The 21,965-nt window shown below is 48.9% G+C and overlaps 1 protein-coding gene across 3 annotated transcripts in view; it reads right to left on the bottom strand.

The window, feature by feature from the left end:
- Window positions 1-21,965, bottom strand: part of UBAC2 (UBA domain containing 2) — a 170,482-nt gene that overhangs the window by 25,922 nt on the left and 122,595 nt on the right. For all 3 annotated transcript variants that reach the window (XM_068984480.1, XM_068984481.1, XM_068984482.1), the window contains one exon: window positions 15,339-15,584. In XM_068984480.1, the coding sequence (XP_068840581.1) occupies window positions 15,339-15,584 (246 nt within the window). The remainder of the gene's footprint in view (window positions 1-15,338; window positions 15,585-21,965) is intronic.

Here is a 21,965-nt window from a genome sequence, read left to right as displayed (position 1 = left end):
AAGCACGTGGGAGATGGAGGCAGACACGGCGCGTGAAGCGCCCCATCGTCACGTTTGCACAGATGCCAGAAGTGGTCCCAACAGTGGCGCTCTGCACTGCCGGGCACAAGCAGCCTTAGCAGGTGCTTGGAGGAAATTGTGGACTAGAGGGAAACCAGGGGGTGGCTTGAACACAGTCCCAGGTTAATTTGACAGCTCTCAGTTTTCTTTGGGGTTTATCTGACAGCCAGTTTTGGGGGCTCAGACACTTTACATCAACCACCCTTCTCAGCAAAACACAAGGCAGCTTCCACAGCAGTGAGATCTGAGACAGGGCTCTCTGACGGCCTGATGCCCTCTGCCATGGTCCCCCCTCCTCCTTCTTGTCCTGGTTGGCCGGAGCTCTGGGGGCCACTCCGTTGCTGGGTGGGGGTGCCCGGGCCACGGGTGTGGTCTGAACACTGGACTGGGGAGGCAGCGAGGAGCGGGGTGAGGAGGTGCCCAGAGTCCACAATTAGGAAGCAATGCTGCAGCCCAGGCCACTGTGCTCCCTGCGAGGGGCGCTCTGGCTGGTGTGCGCACCACCTGACGTGTGTCCCGAGCCCTGTGTGTCTCAGATGGCGTGTCTCGTGAGAGGCCGGGGCTTCCCATCACCGCTGATCTTAAATTCTAACAGGCAGAGGAAAGGACCCAGGAGACAAGGGCAGCTGGCTTCAGATGACCCTGAGGTCAAGGGCTCCCCACCCTGAGGGGCGAGGAGCTGGGGTGGTACTGGGGATCCCAGGTACTGCCATGCCTGGGGTGGGGTGGGGGTGCTCACATTTCCCCAAGGCTGGCTGACCCTCCTCTAACAGGGACCTTCTCTTCTGTGAAGCGTCAGGATCAAAGGTTTCCCCGCCTTCTGCGGGGAGGTTTGGTTTTGATTTTGGCACTGAACGGGAACGCGCGCTTTCTTGTGAGGAGGAAGTGGTGGTGAGGGTATGAGCAGCCCAGGCTGGGGCCATCTGGTGCAGGAAGAGGACACCTCTCTCTCACTTGAAGGCGTTTTTACTATCTTCACTTGATTCACTAGCACATGCGTGTGAAGACTGAACACAAGAACTGCACAGCACAAAGCACAGCTTCCTTGAAAATATGAAGGAAAGGGCATCTTTGGGCACTGGGATGACACATTTCCACAATTCACCTTTTGTTTACAATTTGTTTTGCTCTTTTTTTTTTTTCTTTTGCTCCTTAACCTTAGCTCTACACAGAAATTATTAGATAAAAGTAAAAATTAAGTTTACTTCTGGTACTTGTTACCAGTAAATGTTTGGACAGAAGAAGAGGTGAAATTTGTTATTAAAACTGAGATTGGGGATGACTCAGTGTTTCCCCTCTTTTCACCTCTCCTTCCCCCCGAGCGGTCACTCATCTTCACCCTTCAGCAATCACCTGTCACCCCCTTACCCGTCCTCCGACGAGCACCGGGCCAGGGCGGACAGCATCTCCTGAGAGCCTGGCAACCCTTTTGGACTCAACTCTCTTCCCTGTACATTAAATCAAGCCCACTCTCAAGTACCACCTGTATTTCCTTTCAAGGGGGTCTGCCACTGTGTACATCTTCGCTGTCATCCTCTGTGATTAAACCAATAGACTCTTAGATGACATCACTACCTTGAGCTTCACAGATATTCTATTTGGTACATATTGAAGGTCTGTGGAAACGCTGAACTGAGCGTATCCATCTGTGACATTTTCCAGCAGCATTTCCTCACTCTGGGCCTGTGCATCACTATTTGCTATGGTGATCTGTGATCGGTGACCTGTGACGCTACTGTTGTAATTGTTTCAGGGTGCCATGCATGCTGCTGTCTTATTTTAAGAAATTGCCACACCCACCCCAACCTTCAGCAAACACCACCCTGATGACTCGTCAGCAGCCTTCAGTACTGAGGCAAGACCCTCAGCCAGCATAAAGATTATGACTCCTGGAAGGTTCAGATGATGCCTAGTATTTTTTTACCAATAATGTATTTTTTTGATTAAGGTATGTACATTTTTAAGGACATAATACTATTGCATATTCAACAGACTACAGTATAGTATAAACATAAGTTTTATATGCACTGGGAAATCAGAAATTCATGGGACTCACTTTATTGCAACACCTGCTTTCATGTGGTCTGGAGCCGAACCTGCAGCATCTCCAGGTGTGACCATATTGTCCCCGACCAACCTGTACGCCACAGCAGGAGAACCGCGCCTATACGGCCTTTCACAATGCCACCACCGCAACTGAGGATCTTAATTACATGCGAAATCACATCTGAATTGCTCTGTCCTGTTTTGAAGGTCTTCCAAAACCAGCCTCATCCTAATTACTTCTCATCTCTTCCCTGCACGTTCCTTCCACTTACCAGGCCCTCACTCACTGAGACAGCATCTGCCCCAATTGTGCCTGTTACCTAAAATGCCCTCCCCCTGCCCTCCACCCCTCTGCCACCCTACCAGTGTGCACAAGGCCCGGTTTTTGTTTTCCATCTGTAACTAGCTTCTTCCTTGACTGTCCAAATCCTTACTGGTCTCCCCATCGCTGAACGTCTACAGAACTCAGTCAAGCAGCCGGTCTGAGAGGACGAGACCACCTGAAGGCCTAGGGTGCCTCATGTGTACAACAGGAAATTGGACTAGATGATTCTTAAACTAATCACTCCGAGTTGCCTCTTCCAAATCAGTATCTCACCTCCCTGGTGGCTCAGATGGTAAACAATATGACTGCAATGCGGGAGACCCGGGTTCCTTCCCTTACAAAGAATGTCTTGAAAGCCAGGCAGTTCTCTCTCAAATACAGGTTTTCCCCGTTGCAGCAGGAGCCCCGGGGGCCACTTGCTGAAGCTGCTGCAGATTCCTCGGGCAGACACAGGTCCAGACACTCTCCACTTTATCCCCTCTTGTACAGACTGCTTACGAGTGTCACCTGCACTGATGGAAGCGCTCTGATGGCCATCTCTTCTGAGCAAGGACCCTTGAGCACCACTCCTACGAAGATGGCAGGAACGGGCAGCTCAGGAACGCAGAAGTCAAGTACTGAGCGGTGATCTCTCACAGCCCGGAGCCCCTGCTCTGAACCACCAACAGAGTGGCACCTGCACCTCTCGCCCCACCCCGGGAATCCAGGCAAGACAAGAGTGTGTACACCACCATCACTTAGAAAGTATGATTAAAAAAAAAAAAAATCTTGGTATCGCTAATCTGTGCTCTGATCTCGAATAGGAGATCATGACTCATGAGCCTGGAAACTCCTGTGCTCCTGCCGCCTTCTTCACAAAACCATGTCTGTCACCCACCGCAGCAGGCCACAGGCCTGAAGCTGGGGCGGGTTCCATGAAAGTCAAGGCTTCTTGAGATCATCAGGAAGACTTGTTTTTTCCTGAAAAACTCATGGGTAGCCCAGGGGTCTGTCCTGCACTCGGACTGTTTACTGGTTTTGAAAACCCACAGGGATGGCTTTGCTTTTTTTTGAGGAGGAAAAATTTATAAAATGATTACGGAGACACATTTTTTTTTTCCTAATATTCCCACACATTAGGTGTGCTTCAAGATACATCTCTAAATTCATTCATGGTTTTAAAAAAGCAATTGATAAATGAGAAAAATAAAAATAAAAAACAATTATGAAGAGAACTAGGATTGCTGATCATTTTAATTGCCCCTAAACACCGAGTATGTGGTCATCGTATACTTGCGTCCTTAAGCACCATGAGACTATACCACCCTCTTCTTTCTCATGAAGACCAAGGCAGAGTGGAAAACAGAAATGATTTTCTCGAGGTCACTTAATGAGTCAGCCTTGGAAAGGGATTAGAATTTATATTGATCCTATCTTCCAGTTCTGAATTGTGTCACAAAGGTCACTGTGATCAACTGCAAGAGCACCCAAAACATAACAGCAGTTTCTGCAAGGAGGTGCAGATTGAGATAAACAGCAGAGCTTGAATTTCACTTGAAAATGGAGTTCTCGCACCTAGTTCTGATTTAATTTGCAGATTTTTATCAACCGAGCGCTAGTAACTTATTCCGTACCTGATACTACACACTTCAGACTCATAAAAGAAAAAAGTCATAAAAGAACTAGCTCTAACTGATTAGATTGCTTTGTTGACAAGGCAGCGCAGCAACTTGAAAAGGATGGCTTTAAAATCAAATTGCACCAAAAAGTGAAAGAGCAAAGCTGAAAAGGAAAAGTGCTGAGAAGCAAGCCACGTGCTCGGGTGCTGTCTTCAGGGCTGCTAGGGTTCATCTTGGCTGACAACCTGCTCCCTCTGGAGTCAAGGTGGGCTCCTGAGCTATACACACACACACACACACACACACACACACACATACACACACCACATACACAAAGACACACACACACAGGTTTAGGTATACAGCGTTCAGGGCTCCATTCCAGACACACTTTCCTGGGGGAGGGACTTCTGGAAGAGCCTTCATGACAATTTGCTCCCTACTCTGACTCGGGAAGAGGAAAGCCTGTGCTGTCTTGTTCGCTGTGGTACTCCCCAGAGCCGGGAGGAACGCTAAGTACACCAAGGATGTTTTGTGGAAAGGAGGGTAATGGAAACTAGTCTTGGTGTGGCCAAGAGGTGAGACCCAGCCAGCTGAAGGGACAATGACAGAAACTGGAATGAAGGGCAGTCAGGCATGCTGCCACAAAGACAAACCTCAGAAACGTGAGGCCAAGTGAGGCCCCCGTCATAAAGGGCCAGACGGTACCTGATTCGATTCGGTGTCTAGAACAGGCGAGTCTAGAGAGTCAGAAGCCAGATGGCTGGCTGCCCGGGGTGAGGTGGGTGGCAGGATGCAGGACTGACTGCTAATGGGAACAGTCTCTTCGGGAAGGAACATCCATGTTCTGAAACTGAACGTGGTGATGGTGGGAGAACTCTGAGGACGCACTCAAAATCACTGAATTGTCCCTTTTTTTTTTTCGGCTGTGCCGGTGGCTTGACGGATCTTAGCTCCATGACCAGAGATCAAACCCCAGGTCCTGGCGGTGAAAGCGCCAAGTCCTATCCACTGGCCAGCCAGGGAATTCCCTGAATTGACCTCTTTTAAGTAGGTGAACCATATGGTATATGATTCAACCTCAATAAAGCTATTATAAAAACTTAATAAAATTGAGAACCTGAGAGCACTTTTACTTACACTTAAAAAAAGCCACTAAAATAAAAATCCTTGATTAATAAAAGGAACGCTCATGATCTGCAAGGCAGATGTGGCTCGTAACCATGCACATGTTAGATGTTACCTGACAACTGTTGCTGGGCTGGATGAGGAGAGAAACAATTTTCACAGCCACAAAATGTTACTAACCAAGGGTGAGAGAATACAGCCAACTCACGTCAACCAAATACTGAGAAAATAACTGAAATGCATGTGTGAATCACGGTCAGCTGCGGTAGGTGCCAACATCTCCTCTCCTCGCAGGTCAAAAAGGCTGCTCGTTGCTGAAAACAGAGGTGATAATCAACCAGGAAACACAGGCAGCCGGAGGAAGTGCAGAGGTAATGAAAAAATCAGCATCAAGCAACCTCACTGCTTTGCTGACAAAATTCCTGCTTGGCTTATACCAAGCATGGATGCATTCACAGTGGGCTCCACCGTAATTCTACTTCTAGAGTACGTGGAGATCTTACAGAAATGCCTTAGCAAGTCTTGTCACCAAGCTCAGCTTGTGGCACTGTCTCCATCAGCCAAACAACAGAGGGAATGGCGGTTCACAGCAGTTACCAGACAACCAAACTCGAGAGAGTACAGACTTCCTGGGAGAGAGTTGCTTAGAAAGTTGCTGGCTACATAATCTTCCAGGGCAGAGGGTTGATAAAGCTCTTCTGTAAAAGGTCAGGGAGTGAACGTTTTAGGTTTTGAAGACCAATAGGCCAAATTCAAAGATACTATGCAGGTACTTACAGAGCCACTAAAAAGGTAAAAACCATTCTTAGCCTTAGTTTGGTCCATGGGCCCAGCAGCCTACTGACCTTTGTTCTAAAGGTTACAAGTTTCAGAGAGGAATAACAATCAGGTTAGCTCCTAAATCAGGACTCTCAAACTTCCTGAGACCCTGAAAACAGACCTTCCGATGCAATCAGAATAATTAATACCTGACGGATCTTTCTGGTGTGTCAGGTAATGCTGCACCAATTATTTTATCCTCATGATAACCCTCGAGAGGCTGTGCACGGAGCTCCCTGTCCACCCAGGGTTGAGTCCTTGACTGCAGATTTCTTCCCCTTTTCATTTACATCCTGTTGCTTTTCTACTATGACGGCAGCACGACCAGCAAAGAGGGCACTGTGTGCTGAGGAGCCGCAGAGATTCATGGCTGCTCAAATGTTTGTCACAGAGGGGATTTCAGTGACTGTTCTGGAGGTGTGAGCGCCCCGGGGCTGGCAGGGCTTGACCCTTCACTCTCAAGTAGCAAGGACGCCCTGCCTAACCCCAAGAATGTCCCGAGGACTCAGAGCATCCTCACCATCTGGCCTTCCTCCTCCAGTTTCACCCTTCCCCAGGATCACTCACGTCAAGGCCAAAGTCATCTTTCTTAAGAGACAAATCTTACTTACTCTTCCGTTTAAAAGCCTTCACGGATTCTACTTCTTGCAGGACCGAAGAAAAACACTTTCAAGTGTGGGACAAGACCTCTGACACCCTGGCCTCACCTCACTGCCCCCTCCTGAAGGAAACCCTGAGCTCAGACAAATGCACTCGTCATCCCCGCAGCTGTCTCGAGCCCCTATGCTTTTTCTCCCCAGGCCCTCCTTGTGGAGGCCCTCCTCCATGTTTCTGGCCTGCGTGCTGGCGTCTTCCCAAGACTTCTCAACCACACAGGGCTTTGCAAACTGAGATTTTTCTGCTGGCATGGACTCCAATAGAAACCTAGCCCTGTGCACTGACTCATCTCTTGTCCCCCAGGGGCTGCCAGCTTCTCGAGGGTCGGGGCAGGGCCATTTCCTCTCTCTGGACTGCACACTGCAGTGGAACCAAGAGGGGCACAAGCAAGCAGAGCACGCAGCTCTTGTCCTTCAGGAACTCAAACACTCTTCAGTGAATGAATGAAGCACAAGCCCCCGAGGAGTTACATAACAGTCTCAGCAGTGGAAAAACAATCAGCAGCTGCTAGTACCAAAATGACTGGGCAATGTCAGCCACCGTGGAGCCGGCAGCCATGCTGGGGGTGGGGAGCAGTGGGCCCGGGAGCAAGGAGCTGGTTGGGGTACGGTTAGCCTGGAGCTGACACGCCGCCCCTACGACAGTGTACAGAAGAATGGGACTGTGCTTGGGAGGGAGATGAGAGTCAGAAGGCAGGACCACCTGGGCGTTACTATGGAGTCAGCTCAGCTTTCATCACGGCGAGTCTGTCAGAGCTGCTGGGGAGTGGCCACCGTGGAAATGTCCAGAAAGGTCACGTTGCTGGGCCTGACGATGAACTGAAGGGCGCTGCAGAGCGGCCCTGTAGGCCCAGGGGAAGCAAGGTGTCGCCTCCCTTCAGTGCTGGGGGTCGTGCGTTCACGGCAGAGCATGGGATGACAGCTGTACGTTCGGGAGCGGGGACGTGACACCTGCACAGGGTCTGCGGACAAGGCCAGGTGCTCTGAGCACGAGGGACGCTCGCCTGTCCTCTGCGCCAGTCCCTGCACTGCTTCTTAACAAGGTGCCTTCCGCCAAAACGCCTTCCACAAGGCAGCCGACTCCTGTGGTCTTCTCCTCCTCACTGTCTCGGCCTGGCCTTTCTTTTTTTTCAGTGGGGGGTGGGGAATGGCCTCTGAATCTGTTGAGCACCCCTACTCCATCCTTCCTGAATCACTCCGCTGCCCTGAACTCTCCTGGGCGCCTCCTCGCCCCCTGGACGGCCCTTCTTCCTCCTCTCTGCTCTCTGCAAGCTGGGTCTCAGGCTGTCTTTAGTGGTTTGCTCCAGACTTGTCCTCAGAGGACAAGTATACGGTCCTGAATACTTTCCGGCTAGGACTATACATCTGCACTTGGCTGGTGGTCTCAGTGTTTTTTTTTTTTTTGGCTGCGATATGTGGCAGATGGGATCTCAGTTCCCCAACTAGGGATCGAATCTGTGTCTCTTGCCTTGGAGTCTTAACCACTGGACCAGCAGGGAAGTCCCTGGCATCAGTCTATTAAGAAATTCTATAAATATTTATTCTACGCATATGGAGCCACTAATTTCCTGAATTCGTGAGTTCCTACCACGTGCCAGAATAATGCCAGGCATTATTCACGTTAGAGATACAATGGAAAAAGTTTCCACCCCCGCCAACCCCACCTCCAAGACACACAGCTGGCCCTGGCGCCTGAGTTGGCCGTGCGGGGCTCTGAGGATGGAGAGAGGGTTGGAGCTGACCGGGAGGCTGGAGAGGGCTTCCCCAAGGAGGGGGTTTTAGAAAACATTCAAGGGTGAGCGGGAGTTAGGCAAGCAAAGGCCGCATAGGGTGGGGTGGGGTGGGGTGGGGTGGGGAAGTTGGTGCAGGGGAAGTTTGTTGTCAGCGAAGGGCAGATGTGGAGGCAAGAAGTGAGAAACAACAGGGCTGAGATGCCTGCAAACAGTTCAGCATGATCAGCCGGAGGCGGCTGGGGGCTGGGGGTGGGGAGACGGGGCTAAGGAGCAGGCAGGGGCCGCTCGGGGGAGCAGGAACCACCCTGGAAGCTGAGGCGGGCCTCTGAAGGCCCTGGTGGGAGTCAGACAATCAGATTTGTGTCCATGGAGCCCAGCTAGAGGGATGGAGTGGGGGGCAGGGCGGGGGGAGGGTGCGGTCGAGACAAGATTTTCCTAGGTGAGTGGACCGAGGCAGGGGATGGAGAGGTGGGTTTATATGGGGAAAGCAGACTCTCTGGGATGCAGGTGAGGGAGGGGACCTGCGGGATGGGGAAGCCGAGGGCAGAGTCCAAGGGGAAGTCAGGATGCTCTGGTCTGGGCCTCTGGGAGGACGGTGGTGCTTCCCATCAGGGAGGGAAGGAGGGGTGGAGGAGCCAGGTCAGCAAAGCAAGGGTACATTTCGGTGCCCCGGAGCAGACAGGGGGAAATGCCCAGCGGCGGTAGGATGCTGAGGTCTAGGGCCCAGGAGAGGTCAAGGCCACAGGTCTAGGTCTGGGAGCCAGGAGCTTAGCTCAGGGGAGCCTTGGACTGGGTCTGGTGGGAGTGTGCCCAGGAGAGCTGGGCAGGCTGGACCTTGGAGAGAGCACGGGTTTGGAGCTCAGTGAAGAGACAGCCGTCATCCTGGCCAGGGGTTCACAGAGCTGAGCGCTAGAATTCTAGAATCTTCTGTTGGTCTCTTCCTCCACGGTCTCTCCTTCCTTTACCAATCTCATACTCAGCGATAGAGGAACTTTGCTGAGATAACTGTCCTAGCAACACTACTGATTAAACCACTTTTGACAGCCTCCAATGTCAAGCTCCAACTCTGCTGCTGGGTTGAAAAACACCTCCCTCTGTTACAGTCGCTGTGTTCCTTCCCTTGGTCACTACGTACCTATCTCTTGGCCCTCACGTCTCCTTGAGGGCCTTCCCCTTGCAGGCCTCCCTGCCATCTCCAAGGCCTCCCCTCCATCTTGCTGGTCCTCTCCTCTAGGCTCGTCCTCTCCACTGCCCACATCCTGCCCAGCCTTCTAGTCCCTGAAGCCTCTCACAGCATCAGGCCCCCTTAGGGGTCTTACTGCTCTGGGCACTCCGGGCATTATTTCATCGTTCTTGGATGCTTCTCTAATTCAAGTGTGTCTGTTGAGTTCCCTGACATTGATCAAAACCTCTCTAAAGGGAAAGGACGTGCTTTTCACTTCTCAGGGGCCAACTGCACCAAACTTGGTCACTGTTTCAATAACGACCGCTGGCTGACTGCGACCCCAGAGCCAAGTGCAGACCACAGGCGGTGGACAACAGTGAGCATGAAGCAGGTGGCAGGCAGCAAGATGAAATCTGACAGAAGCAGGCAAAGCAGTGCAAAGGATACACCCAAACAGGACTCTGGCCTTATTCTGGAATGCTTGAAATTAAAAACTGCAGACAGATCAATCTAATGCACAGTATTTAGGAGATGAATGGCTTTCTGACCAAACAAATGTTGGGTTTTATGAAAAAACATCTGAAAACCCACAGACTGTAAACAAATAATAAGTTTATCGTAAATGCAATCATGGAATTTGAGGAGGTCTGCAATAAAGCAGAAGGATCCTAAAACAATCAAAAAGATATTTTAAAGATGATGGAGGCAGGAGTACTAGCTTTGGGTTTAAACAGTTAATTTGACTGAACCTTAAACTTAGCATTGAGTTTCCTACCAGCTGAAGCCAAGAAAGAAAGAAAAACCCAGTGAAGGACAGGGCAGAGGCCCTGGAGTCAGACACATCTGGGCCCCTGTTCTACAGCTCTCTCAGCAGCCGTGAATGGGCAAGCCAGCACCTTGAGCCCAGGATACGGGCAGGGAGCAGCTGCGACTCTCAAGGCAGATGCTGGGAATAAATGCAGAGGGAACGAGGCAGTCCAGGCCAGGGGACCCCCTGTGCTCTTCTCTGTAACAGACCTCACAACGAGAAGCCAGTGGGAGGACTCCAGGGGCTAGCATACTGACCTGGGGGCAAGACCGACCTCGGAAAGTGGGGGAGCCTGCCCAGCAGTGGGCAGAGTCACAGACCAAAGGGCATCACTTCACGGCCGCCCGCTGGAAAGCCCTTTGAGGAGGGCGGGGACCTGGGGCTGGTTTAGTCATGGGTGCCTGGGCTGCGTGGCCCAGCAGATGCTATGGTGTTCAGAGCATCTGTGGTGGGGAAAGACCCCAGGTGGAGTCCGCAGCCAGCCAAGGGGGACAACCGTGGTGCGGACGCCTTGGGGACTGGGGCCAGGGCACGCATACACAGCAGAGAATTACAGAAAACTCCAGAAAACACTGCTGCTGGACCCATCGGGACAGGAAGTGCCTGACCATGGGTACGGAGTGAGCGGGTGGCCAGAAGTGTGAGACCTACCAAATTCTAGCGTTAGGTGGGGCTAAAGACCCATCGCCCCACAGAAGTCGTGTGTGCAGGGTGAGTAGAAGCCAGGCTGGGGGTACAGTGGGGTTGCAGAGGCAAGCTCTCCTGGACCACCGTGTCCATCACCCCTGTCGCGTAAAAACCTCTGCCCCAGTTCACACCTCTTGCAACACCGGGTTGGGTTCCTAGGACCAAGTGACCAAATTCGGTTCATGGGTTGGCTTGGTACACAAGTGAAAGCTGAAAGCGGACCGTGGCTGCACTACGGCTCCAGCTGGGGGTCACCCTGAAAAGACAGGGACGGGGACAAGTACTCCCAACGGGGAGATCCTGGGTAGTGCATTTGGCCGTGTACTTCGTGTGGAAAGAGTGGTGGCCTGAAGGAAGAACATCTATGGACTCGTTGGACGTGGTGAAGGGCTTGCCTGCATGGCCAGGGGACGGGAAGGTAGGGGACGAGGCGGCCTGGGCAGAGGCATGTGGTCCGGCAGGAGCAGGCAGGCAGTGTGACACCCAGGCCCCCATGCTCACCATGAACGGCCAGCACAGAAGAGTGGGAACAGAGCGACGCGGCAGGCAGCCGTTGGCCAGCCCCTGACATGGCCACCCCGGACTGGCACGTGAACTGTGCAGTCGAGATAGAAGGAGGCTGTGTGTGGGCCCTGCTCTCCAGGGTGGACTTGGCTTCTGAGGGTGAGCGAGGGCAGCACTGAGCCTGGACACTCCACCACCCATTCAGGAGAACCGACCGTGCCTGAGAGCCAGGCTGACTCTGCTGGGCCCTTACTGCTCAGGAAGGGGCGCTGATGTAGACTGGAACATGTACCCCCCCACCTCTAAATTCATATGCTGAAGTCCCTGACCCCCCCAGTGCAACCGTACTCGTAGACAAGGCCTTTAAGGAGCACACATGTGCTCAGTCATGTCTGCCTCTCTGCAACTCCATGGACTGGAGCCCGCCAAGCTTCTCTGTCCATGGGGATTTCCCAGGCATGAATACTGGAGTGGGTTGCTATCTTCTTCTCCAGGGGATCTTCCCAACCCAGGAATCAAACCTGGGTCTCTTGTGTCTCCAGCACTGGCAAGCAGGTTCTTTACCACTGGGGCCACCTGGGAAGCCTTTCAAAGAGGTAATTAAGGCTCAATGAGGTCATAAAGATGGGGCCCTAATCCAAGAGGACTGGGGTCCTCGGAAGAAGAGACACCAGGAATACGCGGGCACCAAGGAAAGGCCGCGAGACACAGAGCGAGAGCCAAGGAGAGTCCCTCCAGAAACCAGCCCTGACGGTGTGGATCTTGGACCTCCAGCCCCCAGAGCACTGAGGAAAACTTCTGTTGTTTAAGCCACCCAGGCCCTGGTCTTCTCCTGGGGCAACCTGAGCTGACTGACACAGGCAGCAGCTCATTCTACCTGACAGTGACACACTTTCCGGTCTCAGGGCCACCTGCCTTCTCTGTCCCACGGCACTACTCCCTGTGGGCTGGCGGGCTGTGTGAGGGGCTGACCAGGGTGCCAGATGGCATCTCTCAGACCACAGGCCCGCTTCCAGCCGGGAGGGTGGGGCCGTGCCCAGACTACGGGGCACAGCGACCCTCTCACAGCATGACCCAGGGCTGCCCACTCGCCAGACGGACGGACAGCCAGGTGAGGCGAGAGAGACGCCAACTTGCAGATGGCACCTGACAAGGATGGAGCTTGGGGCTCCAGTGTGCAGAACAGCCCAAATCAACGACTGTCATTCGGGCGCTGTGTGCCCAAGAGGCGGAGCACACGGCTCCTGGCAACCAGAGGTGGGAGGAGAGGGGCCCTGATGATCCGCCCTCCTGGTGACCTACTCGGGGCATCTGGGCTCCCTGTCCCGTGACTCTGGACTCCCTGGTTTACAGAGCCTGGCTTACAGGAAAGGAGCTTCCAGTGGGGACAAAGCAAGAACACTGCTACGTCTTAAGTGACCACTGTGGTCCCGTCAGTTTGGGCTCTTCTGACCAAAAAAAAGGCAAGGGAAGGAGTCATTATCCTGCAGGAGTAATTAACCCTGATCATTAGGAAAAATTCAGCCAAGGGCACACAAGGTGGGAGGGAAGACCCAGTGTGGCGCTCAGGTGACCTGCAAGGGCATCTCCTAAACCTCCTCACTCATGTTCTAGCGGACACGTATGTGTGGCAGACACAGCCCAGGAAGGACGGGGGTACCAGGGACCCAGACCCCACAGGGCTGAGTGCACCTGTCTCTTAATCCAGTCACCTTACAGGTGGGGCCGGGACTCTCAAGCGGACCACAGAGGAGGGGCTGGTCACCAAGGTGCCCTCAAGGCCAGCTGCCACAGAAGGGGAGGCGGTCAGTCCTGCAGACCTTCTGCTTAAGGTGTCCCCTGGGAAGAGCACCCCTGCCACCCTGCAGGAGCTGCTCCGGGAACCTGAGTGAAACAAGAAGCTCCCAGCAGCGTGAGGGGCGGGCACTCAGTCTTCCAGCTGTGGGGGGTGCAGTTCTTAAGGGGCACCACTCTGTGGATGGTGTCCAGCTCTCAAGACCTGCAGTCCACCCCTGCATCTGTCTGGACTGGAGACACTTTGGCAGACACTCTGTCAACGCCAGGGCTCCTGAGCCGTAAGATTAGCTCTCAGACCTTCCTTGTGACTGGTGCTCAAAGGTCCCCTCTGTCCTTCACCACCACCCGCCCAACGCTGTGCTCATCCCAACAGTGCTGTCTGATCAGCTCTGCATGTGAGAATCTGCTGGGGACGCCAGCTTCAGAAACACAACCTCCCGTTTTGCTCATGAGCACAAGACCACAGCTGCCTACTGGGGAACCCCCTCTCAGGCAGCCCACGGGCACCCCAGTCAATGCACTTCTCCTTGTCTGTGCTGATGGGATGGTGCTGCCACTGAATCTCTTGTTAGCTGAACCAGCCATCTCAGATCACACACTACTTCTTTCTCTCCCTCTCAGCTCTGTCCAGGCTATTGGAAAGTATTTATACTCATTATCACTCTGGACGCTGATTATTCTGAGTCCTCATCCTTACCATTCTTCCATCCATTTCCTCAAAGAATTTCCCCTCTTCCTCCTGCTAAATACAGGCTGAGTCTACCGCCTACGTTTCATCCCAGGTGGGATCCTCTGCAGTGGTCCCTGCCCTCATTGGCACCAGGGACTGATTTCACAGAAGACAAATCGGGGGTGGGGGTGATGGTTCCAGGACATTCCATCCACTGTGCATTTTCTATTATTATCACATTGGCTACACCTCAGATCATCAGGCATGAGATCCCAGAGGTGGGGACCCCTGACCTGTTGGGTTCACCTCCCAACCCTACACACGGACTCTAGGAGCCACACCTGCAGCCCTGATCTCTCCAGAAGCCGCGTCTGTCTCCCCACGCATTAACTTCCTTTACTGTACATTCTGGAGTCACCTCAAATTCAAATACATCTGCAGGGACCAGCCTTCACTTCCCTCTCTGTCACCTGCAGACCTGGCCCACTGATAAGGGAACCCCTTCTCCCTACCCCAGATGGAAATTCTGGGACCCAGCTCTCCACAGATGTCCAAGGATGTCACACCTGACATCACTTTCCAGACCACATGCAATGAAGACCGACTTCTCACACGCAATGCAGGCAGGTGATGTGGGAGAGAACAGAGCTCTCTCTCATACCCCAGAGGGTAAAGGGGATGGAGACGGGAAATGACAAGCCCAGTGTGCTTGATCACGGAAGTGCCCAAGAAGGATCAGCTTGATTGAGAGTAACCCTGGGAACACCAGTGTGGTATCACGTTGCTGTTCGGACGGAGCCGTGTTTTGGGTAAGTGCTCGATATTTCCTGATGATTAATGACAAGGCTGAGAAAACCCAGCACTTATTTGACTGACTTGTTGGTTGTTTCCTTGAACTTCTATTACCTTCATAGTCGCTCCATTTCAATCAAGGAAAATCAAGAAGTTTGATATCTGCTCTTTACTCCAGAGCACACAATAATAAGCATTTTAACAGGAAGACACTGTGGCTTTTACAAGATGATAAAAACAGATAAATATTCTGTCTTGTTAACTAGGTTGGTGTTTCTCTAAGAAATCAAGCTTATCTGTTGGAAGTGGAGTGAGAATGTCCAGTTTGACCAGTCTTTCAGTGGCAACTTACTTTTTTTTTTTTTTTTAACCTTCCAAAGAAAACACTAACATATAGCCCCAATCAGAGACATTGGAAACATGTCAAGATATCCAAGACACAACGCAGAGGAATGACACATGGTTTCGACCACATGTACAGTCTCAGAGGAGACGTTTACGCAGGCCCCTGAGTACTTCTCAACTTTCCAGTGTGATTGTGATCGTTTACCTGCTGCTGTCTTTGCCGCCTCACTTGTGCAAACTGTGACAGCATCAGCTGCCTGTCCAGCAGCTCCACCCTCTGCTGCCTCTGGATGTCCACGGTGGCTCCCATCCCGATCCTGGCCTCGCTGGTGGGCTCCGAGGATGAGAAGAGGGGCTCCAGGGTCCAAGCGCAGAACTTGGCTATCCAACTGGGCACACACAGCACCTCGTGGACTTGCAACATTCTGCTGTTGTAGCAGATCCCAGAAACCTAGAAGAGAAAGAGTCCAACTGCACTGTTGACAGGTCATACAATTTTTAGGGAACATATCTGACACAGAAATCAGTGACCGTAAAATACTCTAGGTGGTGTTTTTTCCTTCATTTCCGCACGGTTAGGTGAAAATCAGAATGCCTACTAAGTTGCGGGATACTAAGCAGGACAAACCAAACCAACAGAAAACTGAATCTCCTGAGCAAACAAACGTGTTTTTAGTAAGCTAGAAGAGACAGCAAAATCCTACCTATTCAACACTCGGAAGTACTGGCACCATACTTAAAAACAATGTTGTCTTTCAGAAAAAAACAAGCCATAAAATATCTGATTATCAAGACACTTTCACACTGTACTAACTTTGTGGTTACTTTTATTGGCAGATGGCCATCAGAGAGAGATACTGGCATAAAACAACCCTGACAGTCAGTGATGTGACCCAGGCACAGCTTTATCAGAAAATAAAGATGATCTAAAATGTATATAGTATTTTAATAAATTTATCAAGTATTGATTTGTCCTAGATTTAGAAATCCTTTCCAATAGTTAGCAATGAATAGTTCTGCTTACTATTTTTCATCTTTAAGGCAAGTTACATGGTAAGAGGAATCTAAAGAGTCCCTATGGTTTTCTAGGTAATCATGAGAATGGCTATTCCTTTGTTAGAATTCTTCAATTTTGTGAATCTGATTCTTAGGATAAGAAGTTATTCATATAAAATCAGAGCAGGTTTGATAACTTTCTAGTAAGAGAAAAGTACACTTTAATATTTTATTAATAAAATTACCTAATTAGGCAAAAATCTATTGAGAATTTGCTATATACCAGGTGCTGATCTAGGCACTTAAAACAGAGCAGAAGACAAGATACATAAAGCCCTACTCTGACAGTCATGGTCAATACGGAGATCAGACAATAAACAAGCAAACATATAAAATGATTCCGGATAAGATCTATGAAGGAATTACAATAAGGTGACTTGGAGCAGGGATCTTCTTTAGCTCAGGTGGAAGTGACATTTGAGCAGAATTTTTAAGGATAACGAGGTGCCAGTGATTTGATGAACTGGAGGAAGAACCTTTTAGGCAGAGAAAACGGCAAAGGTAATGCAAGAATGAACTCAGGAGTATCTATGAGAAATCCCGGTGGAGCTGTCAAGTGGGTCGTTGGATATAAAATTCTGGAACTCAAGGGAAAAGTTAGCAGAGAGAAAGATCTGAGAGTCAGTGGTATCAGACTACATCTAAAGCATGAGAACTAGGAGAGATAATAGGAGGGTGAGGGAATACTACAGAGAGAAGAGGACTTTGGACTGAACCTGGGATACACCAGGATTTTGTGGATGGACAGAGTAGGAGAAGCAGGTAAAGCAATCTAAGAAGGGGCTGCAAGTAAGAAGGAAAACTAGGAGAGTTTAGTACTGCTGAAGCCAAGAGAACAGTGTTTTAAGATGGAAATAGCCATGTCTAATGCAGCCCAGAGTTCATGTAAGACGTGAGAGAAGAAAATTACCGTTGGATTTGGCAAAATTAACCAACTCTGGTGCAGTGGTAGAAGCAACAGACAGACTGGAGGAGGCTAAAGGGCGAATGGAAAAGGATTTCTGATTTCAAATAATTTCCATGCTACTTCCTGCGTGAATTGTACAAAACAACAAAGAAAACGAAAACAGAAACAAGCTTCAGATTCAGTGCAACGGGAGAGCATCTGCAATCCTCAACCACACAAACAAAATGGAAAACACACTTAGCAGTCGCAAGGAAGGGTAAATCCACAGGTAGGAGAGGGAAGGTGCGAGTGAAGGGGAGGATCAGAGGACTCAGTGCAAGAAGCAACCCGTCTCCTCTGCAGGGAGGAGGAGAGGGCTCGGCATGGCCTGCGTCAGGGAGGCTCTGGCAAGGGCAGGGCAGCCCCTTGGGGGGGGCGCCTGGGCTCCACATGGTGGGGGTTCCAGACAGACAACAGAGGCCCTCCATGGATGTCTTCGGAGCTTCCAAAAGAAGACCACAGAGGAAATATATGAAGAAGAAGACTTTGTTTCAAGAGATGATAATGAGTTTTCCAGGATGAACAAAGAAACTGAAAGTGTAAGAGTCCCAAGAAAGATAATAAAATGAAATGTACATCTAGCTCCATGAGAGTCAGAAAGAAATCCTTAAAAGCGTGAACAAAAAAAAAGAACAAAACAGCTCACTACACAAGGGTGAAGTCACAACCCATGGTAGTCACGCACGGACGGTGCGCCCTGGGGAAAGTTCAGGATGAAAACGTAGGAGGAGGCACCATTTGCTTCCGATAAACAGGACCCTAGACGGTCAGATGCACAGCTCAGGAAGTACTTTCAATGACCTCAGATTCCTGCACCTTCATGTATAAAGAGAAGTACTAAAATGAACTTGAGATTCTGCCCTTTGTAATTACCGGTAAATCTTTCAGCAGGATGTAGGCCTGACTAGATGTACTTCCCAGCCAATAAATCCATACATGCTCACTTCATCGTGATTTGTTTGGCTTCATGACACTTAAAGAGTTTATGGACACTTTGGTGTGTGTTACGTATCACACACACTTTAAAATGATTTAAAAATAAAGAATAAAGGGTACAGGACAGATAAGGTAATTTCAGGGAAGCATACTGAGGCCTATCAGATTATAAAGTATGCTATAAAGTTTGAGTAAGCAAAACAAGGTGGTCTTTATGGGTGTGTGTGTGTTAAGTTGCTTCAGTCATGTCCGACTCTGTGATGCTATAACCCCACCAGACTCCTCTGTCCATGGGATTCTCCAGGCAAGAATACTGGAGCTGTGCCCTTCTCCAGGAGATCTTTCCGACCCAGGGATTGAAGCTGCATCTCTCGTCTCCTGCACTGCCAAGCGGGTTCTTTACCACTAGTGCCACCTGGGAAGCCCCAGGTCTTTATCTAGTGTCTCAAACTGATATAAAGAGCAAGGGCAGAGACACAAGGCACCTGGTACACAGCAGAAATGGGTATGTCACACACGAAAAGAACACATGGGGCACACAGAAGGAAGAAGTCAAACCAGCTCCCTCTGCCTGATACCACACAGAACCTCCCAATGGGTTAAGGACACAGACGTAATTTACGAAACTGCACATCTTTCTGCGCAAATATAGAAGGAACATCTTTTTGGCACTGGGATGAGAAAGGATTTTTAAGTAAGAAACATAAACCCTAGATTATAAAAGAAAACACACATTTATCTACTTCGTAATTTAAAGCTACAGTAGGCTAAAAGTTACAAGAAGGGGGCGAGGAAGTAAGGATTCCTTTTCTGAAGGTCTGAGTAAAAAGGAAGATGGAAAATGGAATTGTGCAACAGCAAAAGCAGTGATTCAGCTGAAGACAGCAAAATGTTGTCATAATATCACGACTGTGAAAAAACTCTGAACAAACTCTCAGAACTGTGAGATTTTAATTAAGTAAAAAATTTAATTTTTTTTTTTTTGTCTCAAAGTATCCAACTGTGATGGTGAATTTATCCATTTGCCCATAGTTCTAACCCCAAGTATTTGGAACATGTTCGTGTATGTGGAAGCTGTTATCAGGCACACATACATAGACCCTTTTATCACAATAAAGTCTCCTTTGTTTTCAGTAATACTCACAAAAAAAGTCTATTTTGTCTTAGATTAATATGGCCACTTCAGATTTCTATTTCCGTATTAATCTTTCTTCATCCTTTTACTTTTAGTCTTTTGTGTGTGTGTGCGTCTGCGTTTAAAGTGTGCCTTGTGGACAGCGTACGGCAGTTTCTCATTTTTAAATGCAGTCTGACAATCTCTGCCTTTTGATTAGCATCTTTGCCTGTTCACACTTAATATATTTACCTTGATATAGATGAATTTTGCTGTTTGGTTCTATCTCAACTGTTTTTTGTTCTTTGCTCCTACTTTCTTATTTCCTTTTGCATTAAGCAAATACTTTTCAGTATTTCATCTTAATTTGTTTAATGGAATTTTTAAAGCAACATCTCATATTTTTTCTTGTGTTTGCTCTAGGGATTTCAATACACACACAAGGTGCTTAGAATTAATACCAAAATACTTCAAGTAAAATAAAGGAAACTTATGAGAGGAGAGTTCCATTTAACATTACCCTCATTCACTGTGATACTTTTCTGTCCTAATACATTATGAACCCACATAACTGTGTTATTCACACTTTATGCAATCATATGTCTTCAAGAAATAAGGAAAAAAGTAATGACAATGTACAATTGTTGCCTGTACGTAAGGAGCTCACAATTTAGTAAGGCGGGGGGTGGTTCTTAATGGGAAGGGTAGGTCAGAGATTCCTTTAAGGAATTGAGGAAGGCTAAAGATTTTTATTCTCTTGCCCATATCTATCCACCCACCACTGCATATACAATTATGAAATCATGTGTTCAATTTTAGGAGGGACAGCCTATGAAGAATTAGTACATTCTATTCAGCAATAAACAAATGCATGACTGCAAATTCTGGCAGGGATAAAGTGTGCTCATTGGCGTAAAGCTCTAATCTAAGGCTCACTTATCTGAATATATGTATGCTCTGGAAGGGGAAGAATTCTGGTTGATTTTGATCACTTCATGGCCTCTGCACCTAGAAGAATGCCTGCTGGGAGAATAGTGAGTGAACAGTCCAAAAAATATGTCATCTTAGATTCTTTTAAAGGAAATTGGAAAGGTGCCAAAGGACACACTTTTTTGGTGCTAACTCCATACTTTCCATATGACAAAAACATCGAATCCACTGGTTCACGCCTCTGGTACCTCAGCACAACCTCAAGTCGTCAAATAAGTAAAGTGCTACTGTAAAATGTTTTGGGCAATGAAATAAAAATTTGTATGTTACGGTAAGACAAGAAAAATTAAAACAAAGTTTTCTCTGCCCATTTCGTTGTTTCCCCAGCATCTTTGCCATGTGGTTACCCAGCCCTCCCCAACGGCAAAAATTCCTGCTCAACCACAAAGATCAATCTTTCTCCTTCTGGCGCCTGGGCAACTCCGTAGATGATAACACCCTTTACTCAATCCTGTGGGGGGTCACGATGACCCTCCCATACCTTGTACGTGTAGACACCTTAGGTCAACAATGCCAAGACATCATTCTCCTCAAAGATAGAGAGTCATGCAGAACAGACTGGTCAGATGAGCTGGGGAGATACTGGGCCACACGGAATGGAAATTCATAGCTTAAATACTTATGACCTTATTTTACTTATATTTTGACTATTTTACAAGATTATTGTTATTTGCATCACCAAATCTGTGTAAAATAAATGATGACTAGGCGACGTGAAATAACTGACCAAAAGCATATCCTCTAAGAGCCAACAGTGTGACTCCAGGTAAGGGAAGAAGCAACAAGAGGGAACCATTTCGTAGACCATAACACACTAGTAAGACGGGTGCTTCAGAGGCTTGTGGCTACTGTGAACAAGGCCTAGTCCAGTAACAGCATTGAGTAGCCTAATGATAAAATCCTCCTGACCTGGGAATGAGCATTCCTAAGAGCACTGGGGAAAGCTGGTGACGAAATGTCTCCCAAGCCTTAGTGAGTATTACGACTGAAAGGGAAGAGAGAGAATGAAGAAAGCTGCCCACCATCCAGTTCTCTAAGAATCAAATCACCAGCCACTGCAGTCGCTGACCTATAGCACACTCTGAGAGGAACTCAAAACAAAGTTCAGGGTGAGGCACTCTGTGCTCTGGGAAAACTGACAGAGCTGGCCCTCAGACAGCTAGATATTTCAGGAGAAATGTCATAAACTTAGGGTCTGGCATTTTCCCACACTTAGAAAAGCACTAAAATCATTAACTAAGCTATCTGTTCCTTGCAAACAGCAGCAACTTTCTGCCAAGATGTGTTCCTGATTGCATGCACCCTTTTGTCAACATCACATATGTTCTGGTCACCTCCTTCCCTCTGCAAACAGTTCTCAGAGCTCCCTGAGAGACTGTCCTGGGTTATAATCCTCAGGTTGGCTCAGATAAAATTTCCCATTTCTTTCTTAGATTGACTATTGATTAAAATATAAAGAGGTTTAAGAATTTAGTTTCCTATAAATATGTGATAATCACATCACTCTATTCTAGGAGAAGATGGGGGATAAGATAAGCACAGTAAACTTTACCTAAGTTATACCTCATTACTACCAAAAGCCTAGAGAGAGTATTATTATGAATTACAAATAATACTTATTCATTATACTAACTTACACATTACTTTTAACTTTCATTTTCATTATCTCATGAACCCCTCTTATACTGGGACTTCTGAATGAGAATTTGGTTGAAACCCCATAGCGTTTGTGGAAAAAAACAGGCTTTAAAAATAGACCATCTGCTGGGATTTGCATGTCAAGAGGCCAG

Source organism: Capricornis sumatraensis, chromosome 12 (genome assembly GCF_032405125.1).
Source record: "Capricornis sumatraensis isolate serow.1 chromosome 12, serow.2, whole genome shotgun sequence".
Taxonomy (NCBI): domain Eukaryota; kingdom Metazoa; phylum Chordata; class Mammalia; order Artiodactyla; family Bovidae; genus Capricornis; species Capricornis sumatraensis.
Note: the sequence above shows the minus strand (reverse complement) of the source record. Positions and strands in the feature narration are given on the sequence as shown.